Here is a 16988-nt window from a genome sequence, read left to right as displayed (position 1 = left end):
TATAAGGCAGCTTCATGTGTGTTCAAAACTAAGAATCTTGTGGTATAACTAGCCCCGATCCCATGTTCCCATGACAGCATGTACATCCTGCATATAGATATGTACATCTGAATGTACATATGTACAAATGAAACTGGCAACCAGTGCCTAGATAAATTTGGAGATCGTATCACACCTTCATGTGGAATGTATCACGAGAATTACTCAATGCATGTACAAAGAAAAATCAAGTGCACATGTACACAGATTATATGTCTATTCATTTAACCTGTGTGCCAGCATGGTGGTGGACTCTAATCTGGAGAACCGGGTTTGATTCCCTACTTCTCCACATGACCAGCAGACTCTAATCTGATGAATCGGGTTGGTTTCCCCACTCCTATACATTTAAACCAGCTGGGTGACCTTGGGCCAGTCACAGTTCTCTCAGAACTCTCTCAGCCTCACCTGCCTCACAAGGTGTCTGTTGTGGGGAGGGGGAGGGAAGGTGATTGTAAGCTAGTTTGAGACTCCTTAAAGGTAGAGAAAATGAGGGTATAATAACCAGCTTTTCTTCTTCTTCCATGTAGAGTATTCTGTGCAAGTGGAGCAGCAAAAACAGGGAAATAACTCCCTCCCTTCTAATACACACACAGAAATCCTCTGGGATTTTGAGAATCCCTTAAGTGATAGAGAAAGTCGGCATATAAAAACCAACTCTTCTTCTTCTGATGTAAAATTGGCTTTTTATACTGATTTTCAGAAGAAAATAAACTTTTGGCAAATTACATCTTTAATAATTTATTTTTACCTAGCAGAGGATCCTACCCATATCCTCCCAACTTAAATGGATTTTCCTTTTCACTCCATCTCCACTCTGGAAAAATCTGACAAACATTACAGTGTCCACGTGGTATAAACACCTTTGCTCTGACCTGGATGGTCCAGGCTAGCCAGATCTTGTCAGATCTCAGAAGCTAAGCAGGGCCTGCCCTGCTCAGTATTTGAATGGGTGACCACAAAGAAAGTCCAGGGTTACTACACAGAGGCAGGCAATGGCAAACCACCTCTGAACATCTATTACCTTAAAAGCCCTATGCGGTCGCCACTAGTCGGCTGTGACTTGATGGTCCTTTCCACCAGCACCACAGTGAATGCTTTTGGAAAATATCTCCATTTCAAAAATAAACTCATCAGATTAGATCAACACAAAGCCGTGTAAGCGTTCATGTCAGGAACCCACTTGTCAACTCACATTCAGCAGCCTTCCATTAAGGGCTGCGAACGAATAGAAAGATGGCATTGGAACATAAATCATTTTTCCACCAGACATCTGGAAGTTAGGAGGCTGGAAAGGAACCTTTTTTGAACACCAGAGCAAACACCCACAGCACTTCCTTTATGTTGCACAGGGGAGGGGCTGTGGCTCATTGGTAGAGCATCTGCTTGGCATGCAGAAGATCCCAGGTTCAATCCCCAGCATCTCCAATTAAAGGGACTAGGCAAATTGTGATGTGAATGACCCCTGCCTGAGACCCTGCCGGTCTGAGTAGGCAGTACTAACTTTGATGGACCAAAGGTCTGATTCAGTATAAGGCAGCTTCATGTGTTCATGTGATTGCCTGTGCAAGAACACATGCGGGAGGGAGCAACTGAAAGATCCATTATAAGCTACTCTGTGTTCCTCCACTAATTGGGCATGTCCCGCCTTTTGTATTTCTGTTATGAAACAGGCACCCCACACTGCACAAAAAGGTGGACACCGGACCATATCTTCAGAAATATTTCTTTTATTTGTTTTGTTTGCTTGTTTATAAACCGAAACAAAATGGCCATAAGAGCGCCACTGGTTCAATACGATTTGCAATTGGAAAATGTGTTGTTCTTTTCTCCATCCACGCGCTTAGGATTCGAACAAGTTAGTACCTCCTGAGGGACTCCAAAAATCTAGATTTCTCGCCCTCACTATCCCCCATAGCAAGGGTTGCATTCAGTTCTGTGTAACCCTAATATCTATGCATTGCTGTAACCGGTTCAAGTGGGACCCTGTGCTGACATTCATATCCAGGGCTCCCCCTTGTGCCTGCCTCCTGGGCAGATCTGAACATCCCCAAAGAAGACATCTGACAACTGATCCAGCCGCTGCTGATTCAGTTGCTCTCGCCAAGGAGGGGTGGTGGTCTTCCATATACTGTCAATGTATGCAATAAAGGCTGCAAGGGACTGCCCCTTGAGCAGCTGTATCTGGTGTGTGTAATGGAAATCCAGTATCCCTTTCATATTGATTAACCATTAAAACTTAATTGTGCCCCATTTTTAAACAACTGGAAAATGTAACTTTTCAAGCATAAGACCATAGTCCCCTGCAACTAGAGACATGCGCTACCTGTGTAAATTTTCCTTTGAGGTTTTTGTGTTATTTATTACCTTTATTTCTCCAATCAAATTTTTCCTTGAAAAGCATGCAAACCGCCCCAATGCCCCCCCTCGAACTGACTTCTCCATGTCAGTTCCGACGGAGGCAAAGGGAGCCGACGATCAGAAGTGAAAGTGCTACCAAGCACAGCCCGAGCAACCTCGCTCGAGATGGAAGGAACCAACTCCAATCAAAGAACCACAAAGCTTTTTGTACCTTTGCCCTATGCTGAGCCTTTTTAACATCCATGGACTCAAGGGGGGGGAATGCTTTTCTTTTCTCTCCACAGCTCCTCAGCGAACAACCAGTGGGTCGTTTTTACTTTTTCTTGACTGTCCTTTGTTTTAAGTGCGCAACGTTTTTTTCCAACAGGCAATCTTGCCCAAGGTTTTTTTTTTCTTTGTTCACTATTTTTGCAATTACTCTTTTAATCATTAAGTGCCTGTATGATATATTTATGATTCCAGTTCCATAGTTTAGAAATGTATTTAAGTTTAGTATTGTCAGTGTTTTATTTGCTGTTTATTTATGTATTAAGAAAAATTGTGCCTGCTGCACTGAACCAGTCAATGTAGCTGTTTTTAAATCTGCTTGCAAATTCAAAAGTACATATCCCTTTAAAAAGTACTGACTTCCTTAGGCTCTCACCCTTTTAATCTGGCATGGTTTTCAGTTTAGAAAAATGGTTCCCACCCCATTGACTTGTGCATAACCAGCTTCTTCAATCAAGATCTCATCGCCTGACACGCGTAAGAGTGTTGGCATATCAGACAGGGTCTTTAAGCCAACGGGGGGTGATGTTACGAAATGGGGCTGCTAATCTCCCGGACTGGTCATGGCAATCCCAGGCGAAAGTGCGCACGCTGTTCCCGCCGCGCGCCTTGCCCCAAACACTAAGGGGAAGGCTCGTGCACGCCATTGAAACTGACAGTACTGCTCCTGTGTATCCCGAGCCGTTGGCAGCTGAGAAACCGAGGCCAGGTCAACCTCTCCAGTGAGCCAGAGAGACTCCATTTTCCTGTGGATCTCCGTTCCAGCAGAAGCCATGTCAGAGAAGGCGAAAGGACACGTAGGCTGCATCTACACCCTCCCTTGCATCATCAGACTGATTACGCAAAGCCATCCAGAGACATTGAGATAACAGCCAGGAATCAGTCCTCCGGCCATGCGAAGTGACGATCCCCAGACGCAGCAAGATCGCACCTATTGTTTTAGATCATTAAGCTCATCAGCGAGACTCCCTGTTTTCTCCTGGGATTGCACAAGTCACTGGAATTAGAACAGATTTCCAAATCGTCACCACCCCACCCAGGCAGCCGACCTTTAAGGCCCTTTGTCACCTTTTGTCACCTGGGAACCACAGAGGGTAATCCAATCACCTTCCCCCTGCCCGAAAACAGTATATCTGAGGTCTCCTGAAAGTCCATACCTCTCCTCCTTAGGTCTTGCCCCTTCATACTGACTGTAGCTCTGTCAGTGTGGGCAGCCATGCTCGAACACTCAGGGGATCTCCCCTGCCCCCTTTTTATCCCCCCTCCCCTGCCGTTTTTGCTTATTTATCTTGGCTTACTGGAACTCAGGACTACACCTCTATAGGAAAGGTATCGTATAACCCGTCATCAAACTCCTGCCAAATTGGCAATTGTCTCCTCCCTTTTGAACTCCTAGATTCTCTGTATGTTTGTGTTGCATTATTGAACGCTTGAAAACATAAACTCAATTCGGAATTCCCTGCCTTTGTCGTTATTCTAAGGTCACAGAGTACGGGCTCTGGTATAGTTGGTTGCATCTCGCTATATAAATATTATAGTTACCGATTGCTCAGCTAATTTCCCCAATTAAAGGAGCATTTCGGGTAACATTATAGCACACTGAAGTCGTTCCCCTCCTAGTGTTGCCAACCTCCAAGGATTGCTACACTTTCTTTACCCTTTGTGGGATTTGTAACCTGCAATAATAGAGTGTTACAGTATGGATTGCTACATATTTTACCCTCCATGGGATTTGTAACCTGCAACCTTTTGATGGTGAATATGTAGAATTATAAGAAGATTACCGGTTGAAGGACTGATGAAGAATTTATAATTAAGAATTTGAAATGGCCATATCCTCATCGTGACCTGGGCTTCTCTCAAAAACGACATGGTATTAACTTACTCCATTATGACATATGTACTCAACCATTGAGACTTGTTCTGAGACTTTTCTCTAGATTTTGATACTATTGTACATTCTTTCACCTGTTTTTGTATTGTGTATTGTGGGTTGTGTTGTTGCGTGTTTACTTGTATATATTGGTATGTTTACAGTAGTAGCTCACTGATAAACCTTTTGCACTTTTGATAATACATCTCGCTCCTGTACTGATTTTCTAATCTACTTGATACTAGTACAGTGGTGCCTTATTTTCATCCAACCTCCAGGTACTAGCTGGAGATCTCCTGCTATACAACTCATCTCCAGCCAATAGAGATCAGTTCCCCTGGAGAAAATGGCCACTTTGGCAATTGGACTCTACAACACTAAAGTCCCTCCCCTCCCCAAACCCTGCCCTCCTCAGGCTCCACCCCAAAAACCTCCCGCCAGTGGCGAAGAAGGACCTGGCAACCCTATCCCCTCCTCAAACTCCTCCCTCCCCAGGATCCCCCTCCAAATCTCCAGGAATTCCCCAACCCAAAGTTGTCAACCCTACTTAACCCCCTCAACTCACTCTGCTTAACCTCCCTTACAGGGTTGTTGTAAGGATATATTGGCAAAGGACATTATGTATTCTGCCCTGAGCTCCTTGAAGGACAAATACAAAACACAACAACAGAAGAATAGTCTGAAAAACGGGAGCCGGGAGACTAAACTTGGATAAAGCTTTGCTTTCTGTCTTCAGAAGTTGTGCTAAACTATCACTGGACACAAGCTTAGTTCAGCTGGCCTAACTGGCTGGGTATCTCCTTCCTACACCACCCCAGTCTACGTCTGTCTCCAAAAATTACACTTTCACAACCAGCTACTCTGCAACCAAGGCAGAGTCAAGGTGACAAAATGGACAAGTCCATTTGTGAATGGCCAGAAATCTTTCCATAGACCCTGTCCTTAAACTGGGTATCCTCATCAATCAGCAAGAAAACAGCATCCAAATTGGGCAACAAAACCAAGCAGGGGAAAAAATTAAGGGGCAGGTGAAAGCCAAGCGGCCCGCTTAGCTCTGGTTTCTGAGCCGTTTTGTGTGCTGGGAGTTAAATAGCCAAAGAGAATGGAAGGGTCCCTTTGAGGCAGGCAAGTCTTGCAAAGAACATTGTTTAATAATTGATCACAAGCAACGTCTTCTCCTGTAGAGCATGAAAAAAGAAATCACAATAGGCTGTTTCTTGGAGGACAACAGAACACAGCCCGAAATCCAGACTGACAGGAGCCCCGAACTTGAGAATGTGTTCGTCTCTTTCAACTCTGATCTTTTAAGATTACTCCTGTGTCCTTGAGCTAGTTATCTGAAGTGGCATTTTTTGAAATCAGTTCAAAGTTTTCAAGGATCGTTCATGAGACTGAAAACTTTAAAGAGCAAACAACCTCTACAGCACTAGGGCAGGGCAGCACCAGAGTTCAAAGAAAATAAAAAAAAATTCTTATTCTACATTTATTAACTAATTAATTTGTTTAATTACTACACAGTTTCAAAACAGTATTTTCTTCTCTCATTGTAAACATACAGTATCCCAACTACTTTATAGATTAAATAGGATCCTGTGAGCTAACCTGGGAAACATAATTGGTACCTTTTATATGTATCTCTGGGAAAATGTGCTCTGGAAACACAAACTTACAATCAAATTTCTGGAACACAACCTGTTTGTAAGTTTGGGGACTTGCTGCACACAGAATCAAGCAGAATTGGATTTCTTATGCATGGTGTGGGGCCGCAGAGTATATGTAGCCCTGTGCTTCCCGGTTCTTGATATAAGCTAGAAGCAAAATACTGGGTGACTTACCATTGGATGGAGCTCTACGTGCAAGTCATAACCTGTGTGCATTTTTTTTTTAGCATGGAAAGGGATACTAGATGTAACATGGGCAACCATGTTAGTTTCTTCACATCTGCCCCAGCTTTTCTCTAAGACAGGAGAGTCACAAGGGTGAAAGGGACTGAATCTTGCAGCGCTCTCTTGCTTTACTTACCACTGCTTGAAAACTCTTCTGTCTCCAGTCTGGCCCCCTGGTTGTGAAGGACAGCGTCAATCACGCACTCACTTTGATGCAAAATCCAAATTTACCACTACTGGTTTTAGACGTGAATAGTATATACACTATAAAAGGAAAGGACAAATGAGCTGTTCTCATCACATTAATTCTGAGCCCCAAAGTGTGACCTGACACATTTTTAATGAATACCAAGACTCAGTTGAAAAGATCTACGTTGTTAACTATAATACATATTTTTTAAATAATTATGCTATTAGAAGTAGTTGAGAAAACAAATCATGGAAGGGGTGGTCAAAATCAGCATTGCTTTAGAAACAACACATAGTTCATTTCATGTCTCCTACACAAGCAAAAGTACATTTCTCTTTGCTTTACCTTTCTATTAGTTCCTCCTGCCCCCCAAGAGAGTATTTAATAAACAGAGGCAACGACATTCCTGAGGTTTTATTTAATTCATTCTGCTTTTCAGTATTACAACGCAGCCCAAGGGAAAAGATGCGAAAACCAGGCTGGTAAATGTTCAGTGCAGATAAACACATTGTGCAGTGAATGGCCATCAATGGAGGACCATCCCACAACCCATAACGCGGAGTGCATTCCTGTTTTTCATATATCCCTTCCTAAGAGGCGAGCAGAGTTCTGCAGAAACTGAACTTTCTGATGTAAAAACAAGGAAGATGTTGGATTTTTGTTTCTTTTCATACCCATCTTCTTCCTGCCTCTCACAAGTTGTCAGGGCATGGCCTAGACCAGGGGTCCTCAAACTATGGCCCCCGGGCCGCATCCGGCCCCTCAGGGTCCTGAACCCGGCCCCCAGCCTAAAGTATTCGCCGGGGAAGCCATAGTTCTTCTTAAGCCCGCCCCGCCGTTCTTTCTCTTCTCTCATTGACTGGGAAAGACGCCCATCACCGTCCCTCTCGGCAGCCGGCAACTACCAACCACCTTTCATCCTGTTTCCCTTCTCGTGGCGTTGCTGGCCAATCAAAAGACCTGTCGACGTTAAAGGGCCTCAACACCCCCTCTTCTCTACCCAAGCAGTTACCTCAACCAAGGTAACCTTGGTCACTGCGCACCACAGCCCCCTCCTCTCCCTTCGCAACAATGCCTTTTAGAGAGAAGAGGCAGGGCCATGATCGCCGCACCCCCTTTCTCGGCGGCATGCTGTTGCTGCTGCCCCAGATGTGTGCCGTTTTGTGCCCGGCAGCGAGCTGTTGCTTTATGCGCCGTTTTGTGCACAGTCACGTTCTTCGCGCAGCTTCACTCCGCATAACCCCGCGCACGAGGAGGTGGCGGTTCTGGATAACCAGTAAGATTTGGAAATCCCCCCTCCTTCTAACCGTCCCTTTCCCTGCAACGGTCGTTCAAGGCTGGGCAATTGAAGGAAGGGAGGGCACGATGAGAGCGGGAAGGGTCTCCCAAGGCAGGAGGAAGGAAATGAGAGAAATGAGGACTTAAAAAACAAAACTAGGTTAATTTCTGTGAACAAGAATTCAGTGACATCTCTATTTTTCTCTCATTTGCTTAGGTGTCTCACAATCTCTTGCCACACAATAGTGTGATGAGTTTTATCTGTTGTCTGTAGCACTCGTAATGTTAAGATAGGGTGATGCTTTTTAGTGCAGGTATAGCTCACTGCCCATATGCCAAATTTTAGGCCCTGGGGCTAATTCTTAAGCTCCTTAGACATGAGTATGACTTGGCCATCTTTCTCAAAGGGAACAAGACTTTTAATGGCTGGAGCACGTGCTGAGCATAATTCATATTCCTCCTTGCATTCAGAGCACTATATTGCCAAACCTGTTGGTGTTTCACTTTTTGCCCTGTTGCATCATGCATCTTTTCCAGTCCCAAGAATGTTAGCATCTATCATTTCTTTATTCCATAAGCATTCCATATATGGAACCGGATATCGACCATCTCATTAGCCAAAAGCAGCCCCATACTTCCCATTGAAATATTATAAGTTTATGTTGATTAAAACCGTTCTTCATTTTAAAAATTGCATTGTTTCTCTTATTTTTGTGCACTACAAATAAAATATGTGCAGTGTGAATAAGAATGTGTTCATATTTTTTTCAAGCTATAGTCCGGCCCCCTACAGTGTTTGAGGGACAGTGAACTGGCCCCCTGTTTAAAAAGTTTGAGGACCCCTGGCCTAGACCATAGGCAGCCATAGCCAAATCTAGACCAGGAACCCTGAGGCCAGCATCAAAAATAGAAAATCTGGAACCCAAAGTAGAAGGGAAGAAGGTAGCGGTCAGATGATCAGGTTGGAGAGAAGGCCAGACTTGGTGTATTGAGATCATTCTTGACCACTTGGCCAAGAGGCTACCCATTGCCTACCAATAGCAGGGATGGTGTTGGCCTGAGCACATACTCTGCACAACAGTTCACTAGGTGTGGTCCAATCTTTAACTATGAGGTTTCTGATTCAAGCTTGAAAAAGTATGCAGAAGCACAAGGCTAGCAATCCCTCCCCATCTTGTGAGCTGTTCACAATAGCAGCTTTAAACTCGTTCTGATGTTTTAATATTGGAAGAAGAAGAAGAGGAAGAAGAAGAAAAGGAAGAAGAAGAAGAGTTGGTTTTTATATGCCAACTTTTTCTACCACTTAAGGAAGAATCAAACCAGCCTACAATCACCTTCCCTTCCCCTCCCCACAACAGACACCCTGTCAGGTAGGTGAGGCTAAGAGAGTGTGACTAGCCTAAGGTCACCCAGCTGGCTTCATTTGTAGAAGTGAGGAAACAAATCTAGTTCACCAGATTGGTCTCCACCGCTCATGTGGAGGAGTGGGGAATCAAACCCAGTTCTCTAGATCAGAGTCCACCACTCCAAACCACTGCTCTTAACCACTACACCACTCTGGTTCTCCAAGCACCGTGCAATGTCATTCCTCCTATACTCTAGGTGACACGATAAACCTGTTTACTGGAATGAACAAGCTTAACACCACTGCTTGGCTAAACCAAGAAGGATGTTTCTTAAATGGCCCAAATCTTCACCTTTTATACTGAATTTTTTCTTTGTTTAAGATCACTGAGGTTACCAGGATGGCTTAGATCTTAGTCGTACAATGGCCTCCTATTGTTTCCTCGATTTCTGTTACATTCTTGGAATAAAATATGTACATCTAAATACACTAGAAACAAGACTCCGCATGTACTATACAAAATACATACAAGGTGCACCCTGCTCCCTCCATTCCTTATCAATAAAACATACATATATTTTTAAATATACAAAGAAAACAGTCCACTGAGACCAAATTCAGCAGCCAGGATCCAAAGAACCACAGAGCCAGTTCTGTATGTCACGGGCGAGGAAACCAAACCCTCCCCCCCCCATCTCAAGGCAAACACCTTTGAAACTAAGTTGATTGTAAGAACTATATATACCGTCCTTTTAGTTGGGCAGCTGTGTTGATCTGCAGGGTATCTGATGGAAGGAGCTTTGACTCTTGAAAGCCTGCTGATCTTCAAGGCGCTACTGGGCTTGAATCGTGCTAATATAGAGTCCTACGACTCCAAGTCCAAAATCCCACTGGCAGTGTTCTATCCAAGCATCTAGATTTACTTCAAGCAGCTCTTCTAAACCTGGCCGTAATTGACAACACGTAAAATGAAATATTGACAGACCTCACTAGCAGTTGGACAAGGCCTTTGCAGTTTTTCAGCACATTTAAGATCTATTTTTTAAGTGCCTCAGCAGCAACAATGCATACTCCTACTCTTCAGAAAGGTGATAAGGAAAATGCATTCAGGAACTAGACTGACACAAAAGCAGTCTTCGGGTGTGCGCAGAAGTACCGAACAGAGGGATCACAGTGCGTATTTCACCATGAAATTGAGCCCTGTTTCTTCCCAGGTGGAGAACGCCAATTATGGCCAAAGTGCTTAATGAACAGAACGTTGATCCAGTCAACTGTCTTGCCCTGCCCTCCACATTTCAGGCAGGCCTTTTTCAAAAAAAATAATGCAGCATATATGTTTTCATTCAAAGCAATATTTAATACTAGCCTCACAGGGAGCCTGGCAGCCAATCAGTGCTTTGCATAGTTGGCTTCAGCTTCAGAATAGCTGAGCTCGATCCTTAAAATAAGATTCTACACCTGACCCTCCCTGAAAAATACCCAGAGACTATACACTTGCACAGTGGACTCATTTCTCAAATGACCTATGTTTGGACCCGCTCTTTATGAATCTTCACTGGTCGCTTCTTTCTTGCGCTGGCTCCGAAAGTGGCGCTCAAGATTGAGGGTCACCTCTCTCTGTAGGTTTCTGCTGCTGTTTTTTCCAGCGGTCTGGATCCACAGATGCTGAAGAACCTGCGGCGCAGTGTAACGCTTTTGAGGATCCACCACAAGGAGTCTGCTTATCAGGTCTTTCGCAGCTGTTTGGTGCAAACACAAGAGCAGGGATTAACATGGGCTTGCTTCGAAAAGATTCTTAAACTGGAAGGGTATAGGACTCGACGCGGCAGTAATATGATGGGCTGTGATACAGACTTGTGGGATTAAACAGTCAAAAAGAGCCAGATATGGAACCTGTACAGAGAAAAGCTTGTAGACGCGTCACAGCAGAGATTTCTGATCCCCACCCTCATTTTTACTTTAGAATCATTAAGTTGAATAATTAAGAAAATACTAATTGGTTTTTAATAGGAGCTCCGTGGCACAGAGTGGTAAGCTGCAGTACTGCAGCCCAAGCTCTGCTCATGATCTGAGTTCAATCTCGATGGAAGTTGGTTTCAGGTAGCCGGCTCAAGGTTGACTCAGCCTTCCAGCCTTCCGAGGTCGGTAAAATGAGTACCCAGCTTGCTGGGGGTAAAGGGAAGACACCTAAGGAAGGCACTGGCAAACCACCCCTTAAACAAAGTCTGCCTAGGAAATGTCAGGATGGGATGTCACCCCATGGGTCAGGAATGACCCGGTGCTTGCACAGGGGACCTTTACCTTTAATTGGTTTTTAAAATCAGAGCGTGATCTGGCAAAGTGTGATTTTCACCTTAAGCAAAAATGCAGGGGGAAGGGGTTTCCCAAAAAAACAGCATAGGACACTGTACATTTTCACTGCACCCCCTCCAGTACATCAAAATTCTACACCCCAAATTCCACACAATAAATACCGAATTCTGCAACCAGTATAACTATGAACTGAGCAAAGCAACTAATGACATTACACAGTTTCTTCTGCTTTTCCTACCACATTTTCAAGCCTATCTTTTCATATGCAAAGCCTAGACACCTGTAAGTAACAATAAAATCAGAGCTCTCAGGATGCCATGAAAATACCAAAATGTTACACTGGCTGCTCCCGAGTGGAGGATTTGCTCCACCCTGGCTCTCAAACGGCAGCAAGGCTTTACAGAGCACCATGTTGCATCAGTGCTCCTTACGCGGTTTCCCATGGTTTGCTCCAATGGTTCCAGAAACATCAGAGTCAAAGCAGACTTCCCCACAGGGCAGATGAGAACACGGAGATTTCTGAACCTCCCTGCCTAGAGCCCGAAAAAGCAAGCAGAAAATGTAATTTTCTTCAAAATTCCGTGAAACTGCTCCATGCTATGTCTCCCTTTTTGCAGGCTCAAGTTTGTTCTGGCAAAAGGGGGCGTTCCCGGGGTGAAAGAGCTCAGGGTGCTGACTAAAGTCAGCCCACCCGTGAATACCCTTTTTGGCGCCGGGGAAACGCTATCGCTTGACACCCTAGAGAGCCGCTGCCAGTCTGAGCAGACAATACTGACTTTGATGGATCAAGGGTCTCATTCACTATAAGGCAGCTTCATGTCTTCATGTGTGCTCAATTTAGCCAGAGCAAGTGGCACTCAAGCCGGCGCAGGGGTCACACCGGCTCCGAAAACCTTCCAGTTCCCCCTTCAGGATTGCTCTGCCCGGCTATAAACTCTTCAGTTGGTTTGTTTTTTGAAGCTTACCGGCTGAAATGTTGTCCCAGTATGGTGAGAGAAATTCATAATGCCCAAGCTGTATGATTTGGAACAGCTCCTCTTGATCTCGTTCATGACTCCGGAAAGGGGGGAAACCACAAAGCAAGATATAGAGTATTACACCAGTGGCCCACATGTCCACTTCTAGTCCATAGCCTAGGGGTAAAGAAAAACAAGTCCAGAAAACTTTGAGATAGACACACAATATGTACCGAATTGCTCATACTGAAAATTAAAAAGACTAGATTCCAATGATTAATTGGCAATATTTTAAGTGACATTAAGCCCTCATCTAAATGATACATGTGTCATGTGAAGTTTGGTAACTTGCCACCTCAAGAATTTAGTGATGATTTCATGTGATCTTAGCCTGTAGCAATCTGGAGCTCTGCATTATGCTCACAGAGGACAAGACTTAGGATCTGTCAGCCACTAATTTGATTCTTAACCATCTGCAATAATGGAGATTATCTATTTGTCTGTGTGTCTGCGGTTCTCCTTCAATGTTTTAATGGCTTGTTTTTACACTGATAATTTATTATTTTAACCGTAAGCCCCCTTGAGGGAGGGAAGGCAGCACAGTATAGCCTGATTTTGTCAGATCTCAGAAGCTGAGTGGGGAACTTGGATGGGACATGACAAGGAAGTCTCTGCTGAGGAAGGCAATGGTAAACCACCTCTGCTTCTCACTTGCCTTGAAAGCCCCTTGCTGGGGCTTCCTCTTTCCAGGATCAGCCCACAAACGAGACAACTGCAGCAGCCTATTATATTAGGTGCTGTGGAAGATAAGAAGGATGCTGCTGTAGTTGTCTTGTTTGTGGGCTTCCTAGAGGCACCTGGTCGGTCACTGTGTGAACAGACTGCTGGACTTGATGAACCTTGGTCTGATCCAGCATGGCCTTTCTTATGTTCTTACGGGGTCACTATAAGTCGGCTGCAACTTCATGGCACATATGTATGTAAGCCTCCTTGAGCAGGACTGTGGAGAAGCAGCTTAGAAATCGTCTAAATAAATAACTAGTGGCTTGATAGCATACGGGCCTGCCTAAATCTCCAGGACTGGACCTGGCAACCCGGTATGCAAGCACACTGACTGCTTTCCAGCCGCGCGCCTGCCTCAAACGCTACTGTGCAGTCACGGCACGGCTCTTTTGAAACTGACACAGCCGCTCTCGCCAGCCCGGGCAACCAGCTACTAGGAACCAGATGCAAAGGGCTGTCTCTTGTGAACCTGAGAGGAGCCATGTTCCTGTAAATCTCTGTTTTAGAAGCAGCCATTTCGCAGAGAGCTAACAGCCACGTACTCAATGCGAGCTGCTCCCCCTCCCAACTTCCTCCGTTGCTCAATGGGTCGTTAGCAGTGATCCTGATATCAAGATGAGTCATCCCCCCTGTCCAGCTGCAGCGACCCCAGGACATTTGCACAGATCACACCCATTGTTCCTGAATGTAAATCCCATCAGCAGAGAGATTCCTGACCATCTCGGGTTGCGAAAGCCATTGGAATTATAATAGATTTCCAAATTCACACTACCCTGCCCCGGTAGACACAGCTTAATCCTTCTGTCACCTTTTGTCACCTGGGAACCTGGGAGGGGTAAAATCCCTCTTCCTGCCCCCAGAAAACAGTATAACTGGGATACCCCTGGCCCATTCAAGACACATTAGGTCTTTCCTGGCACCTTTGCCGTTACTCTGTTGGTTTGGTCTGCGCAGCCTTACCACGCTCCCCCCCCCGCCTTGCTGGTCAAGTCTACGGGAACCCCCCCCCCATCTCGGTCTTCCTTTTCAATCTGTTATTGGTCTACGTGAATTTGGGACAACACCTCGTCTAGATAAGGTAAATATTTGATCAATGATCCTGCCACATTGGCAAAGGTCTCTGAACTCCTCCTTTTAATTTACTAGCCTCTTGTATGTCTGTGCTGCACCATTTAAATGCTTGAATACATAAACACTGTTTAATTTGGAACTTCTAGTCTCTGTCTTTATTCAAACATCTCATTAAACGGATTCTGGTATAGTTGAGTGCGATACTGCTATAAAATACATAGTTACCGATTGCTCAGCTAATTTCCCCATATAAAGGAGCAATTCGGCTAACAGGCTTCTACAACTTCATTTAAAGGACTAGCAATGACTCGTGGGAAAGGTTTTTTTTAATCCTTTACACCATGCAATGCATATTAATGTTTGCAACAACCGGCATGTGGGGCAAATACTCATGCCAGACCTTACATCACCAGCCAGGGACATGGTAAATTGTATTGCTTAGATCAGACCTGAGATAATGTTCTAAGAATATTCCTCAGACTTCTGAACTTGGCTCCCCTAAAACCTTCTCCCACCCTCCAAGATAGTCCCAAGCATCTGTTGTACATGTGAACAGTCAGCGATCTTTGTGCATAGTTGCAGGCCTTCAACCTGCTGATCCTGCCTCTGCCAGAGGGCATACAATCCCTCCATAAAGGGACCACCTGTTCTACAGTATCTTTCTCCTTCTCTCAAACTCCTCCCTCTCACTTACACACATGGGGTCCCATGCCCCCACAAGATGTGTTGCTAGCCCCGCTGTTTATAAGCATACAGCTTTATATTGTACTTAAGATATTTAGGCTCAAATGTGGTGTGGTGGTTAAGAGCATGGTGTAGTGGTTAAGAGTGGTGAACCGGGTTCATTTCCCCATTCCTACCCATGAAGCCTGCTTAGTGACTAGTCACAGTTCTCTCAGAACTCTCAGTCCCACCTACCTCACAAGGTGTCTGTTGTGGGGAGGGGGAGGGATTGTAAGCCACTTTGGTCGAGAAAAAGCAGGGTATAAAAACCAACTCTTCTTTTTTTTCAAAAACAGCCAGTGACAGTGTGACTAACTGGGTATTTCCCCTGAGTTCTAGTAAATGGTAAATCACGTCTAGTAAATAGTAAACCATGCCAAGTCTGGTATTTCCAGATAAGAGAGAATTCCACAGACCCTGTTGTACTACTTGAAAATTAATGACATTTCTCAGTAGATTCTTGTCAAGAGGCAAATATTTGCATAATGAAACAATGAGCAAAGGTAACTGAGGGATATGAACTGAGTTACAAGTTAATATTCACCATTTTCAGCAAGTATTTCAGGGGCAACGTAAGTCGGAGTTCCACACACAGTAAATATAGGCTTGGTCACCTGCTTCGCAAGGCCAAAATCTGCTAGTTTCAACGTTGTCGTTTTATCTGGATTGCGTTGAACCTGCGCAGATAGAAACAGAATCCAGTTCAAGTTTCCAAAATGAATATTTCTACATATTTATAGAATAACCAAAGGTGGGACTGAGTCGATCACCATAAGAGGCTGTCAGCAACCTGTTGCAAATAACCCTTCCCCACCAGACAACAGCAACACAGGTGCAATGTCAAAGAATACTTCTAAAGCGTTGACCTTGCTGGGTTGCTAGCATGTTGTGCTACTGTAGTTAATAAACTCCACAACCCCGATGTCTTCTCAAAGACTCCCAGTCCTTCCTCTACACTGTGGATAAGCATCCATTCCGGGGGGGGGGGGCGGGATTTAATGCCTTGAATGTGGCATGGTAGTTTAACAATGATCACAGCTTAGGGGTACAGCATGTGTTGCCTTCAAAAGGTCCTACATGCAATACTGGACTTCTCTATTGAAAAAGGACACTGAAGAGCAGGGCTGGAGCGTACAACTGCCTGGGTCCCAGGAGATTAGCTTCAGTCAGACTAGACAATAGTGGCATACATGGACCAATGGTCTAACTCCTTCAGAGTCAGCACGGTGTAGTGCTTAAGAGCATTGGTTTGGAGCAGTGGACTGTGATCTGGAGATCCGGGTTTGATTCCCCACTCCTCCACATGAGCAGCGGACTCTAATCTGGTGAACCAGGTTGGTTTCCCCACTCCTCCACATGAAGCCAGATGGATGATCTGGGGCTAGTCACAGCTCTCTTACAGCTCTCTCAGCCCCACCTACCTCACAGGGAGTCTGTTGTGGAGAAGGTGATTGTAAGCCGGTTTGATTCTTCCTTAAGAGGTAGAGAAAGTTGGCATATAAAAACCTACTCTTCTTCTTCTTCAGCATGCCAGACCACTTTGCTCAGCATGTATGGCCAATTTTCCACCCAAAATATCGAGGCAAGCTTGTTTTTATACCCATCTTTTTCCCAATGGGGACCCCAAGCAGTTTATCACATCATTGTACCCCTCTTCAACCTTACCCCCACAATAACAATCCTGTGAGGTCGGTTGGGCTGAGAGAGAGTGAAGGGGCCCAAGGTCACCTGGTGAGCTTCCATGGCAAGTCCCGCAGGTGGTGACAGTACCCCTGGGGTTCAGTTTGCCCAGCGGCCTTGCCCATCCTCCCACCTTTTTGTTTGCTGGCAATGCCAACTTCTTCATAGGCGGATATTGTAGTTTTTTTGCACTTGGCCCCAAAAATTGCCTAAACCTGTTCTA

General features: G+C 44.9%; 1 protein-coding gene across 1 annotated transcript in view; it reads right to left on the bottom strand.

The window, feature by feature from the left end:
- Positions 1-10723: 10723 nt before the first annotated feature.
- Positions 10724-16988, bottom strand: part of DCLK3 (doublecortin like kinase 3) — a 37161-nt gene continuing 30896 nt past the window's right edge. Inside the window, exons 3-5 of the mRNA XM_056857435.1 lie at positions 15630-15762; positions 12518-12685; positions 10724-10978 (exon numbers count right to left, since the gene is read on the bottom strand). Of these exons, the coding sequence (XP_056713413.1) occupies positions 10782-10978; positions 12518-12685; positions 15630-15762 (498 nt within the window). The 3' untranslated portion in view covers positions 10724-10781. The remainder of the gene's footprint in view (positions 10979-12517; positions 12686-15629; positions 15763-16988) is intronic.

The sequence above is a fragment of the Euleptes europaea genome, chromosome 11 (assembly GCF_029931775.1).
Source record: "Euleptes europaea isolate rEulEur1 chromosome 11, rEulEur1.hap1, whole genome shotgun sequence".
Lineage (NCBI taxonomy): Eukaryota > Metazoa > Chordata > Lepidosauria > Squamata > Sphaerodactylidae > Euleptes > Euleptes europaea.
This window is presented reverse-complemented; position numbering and strand designations above follow the sequence as displayed.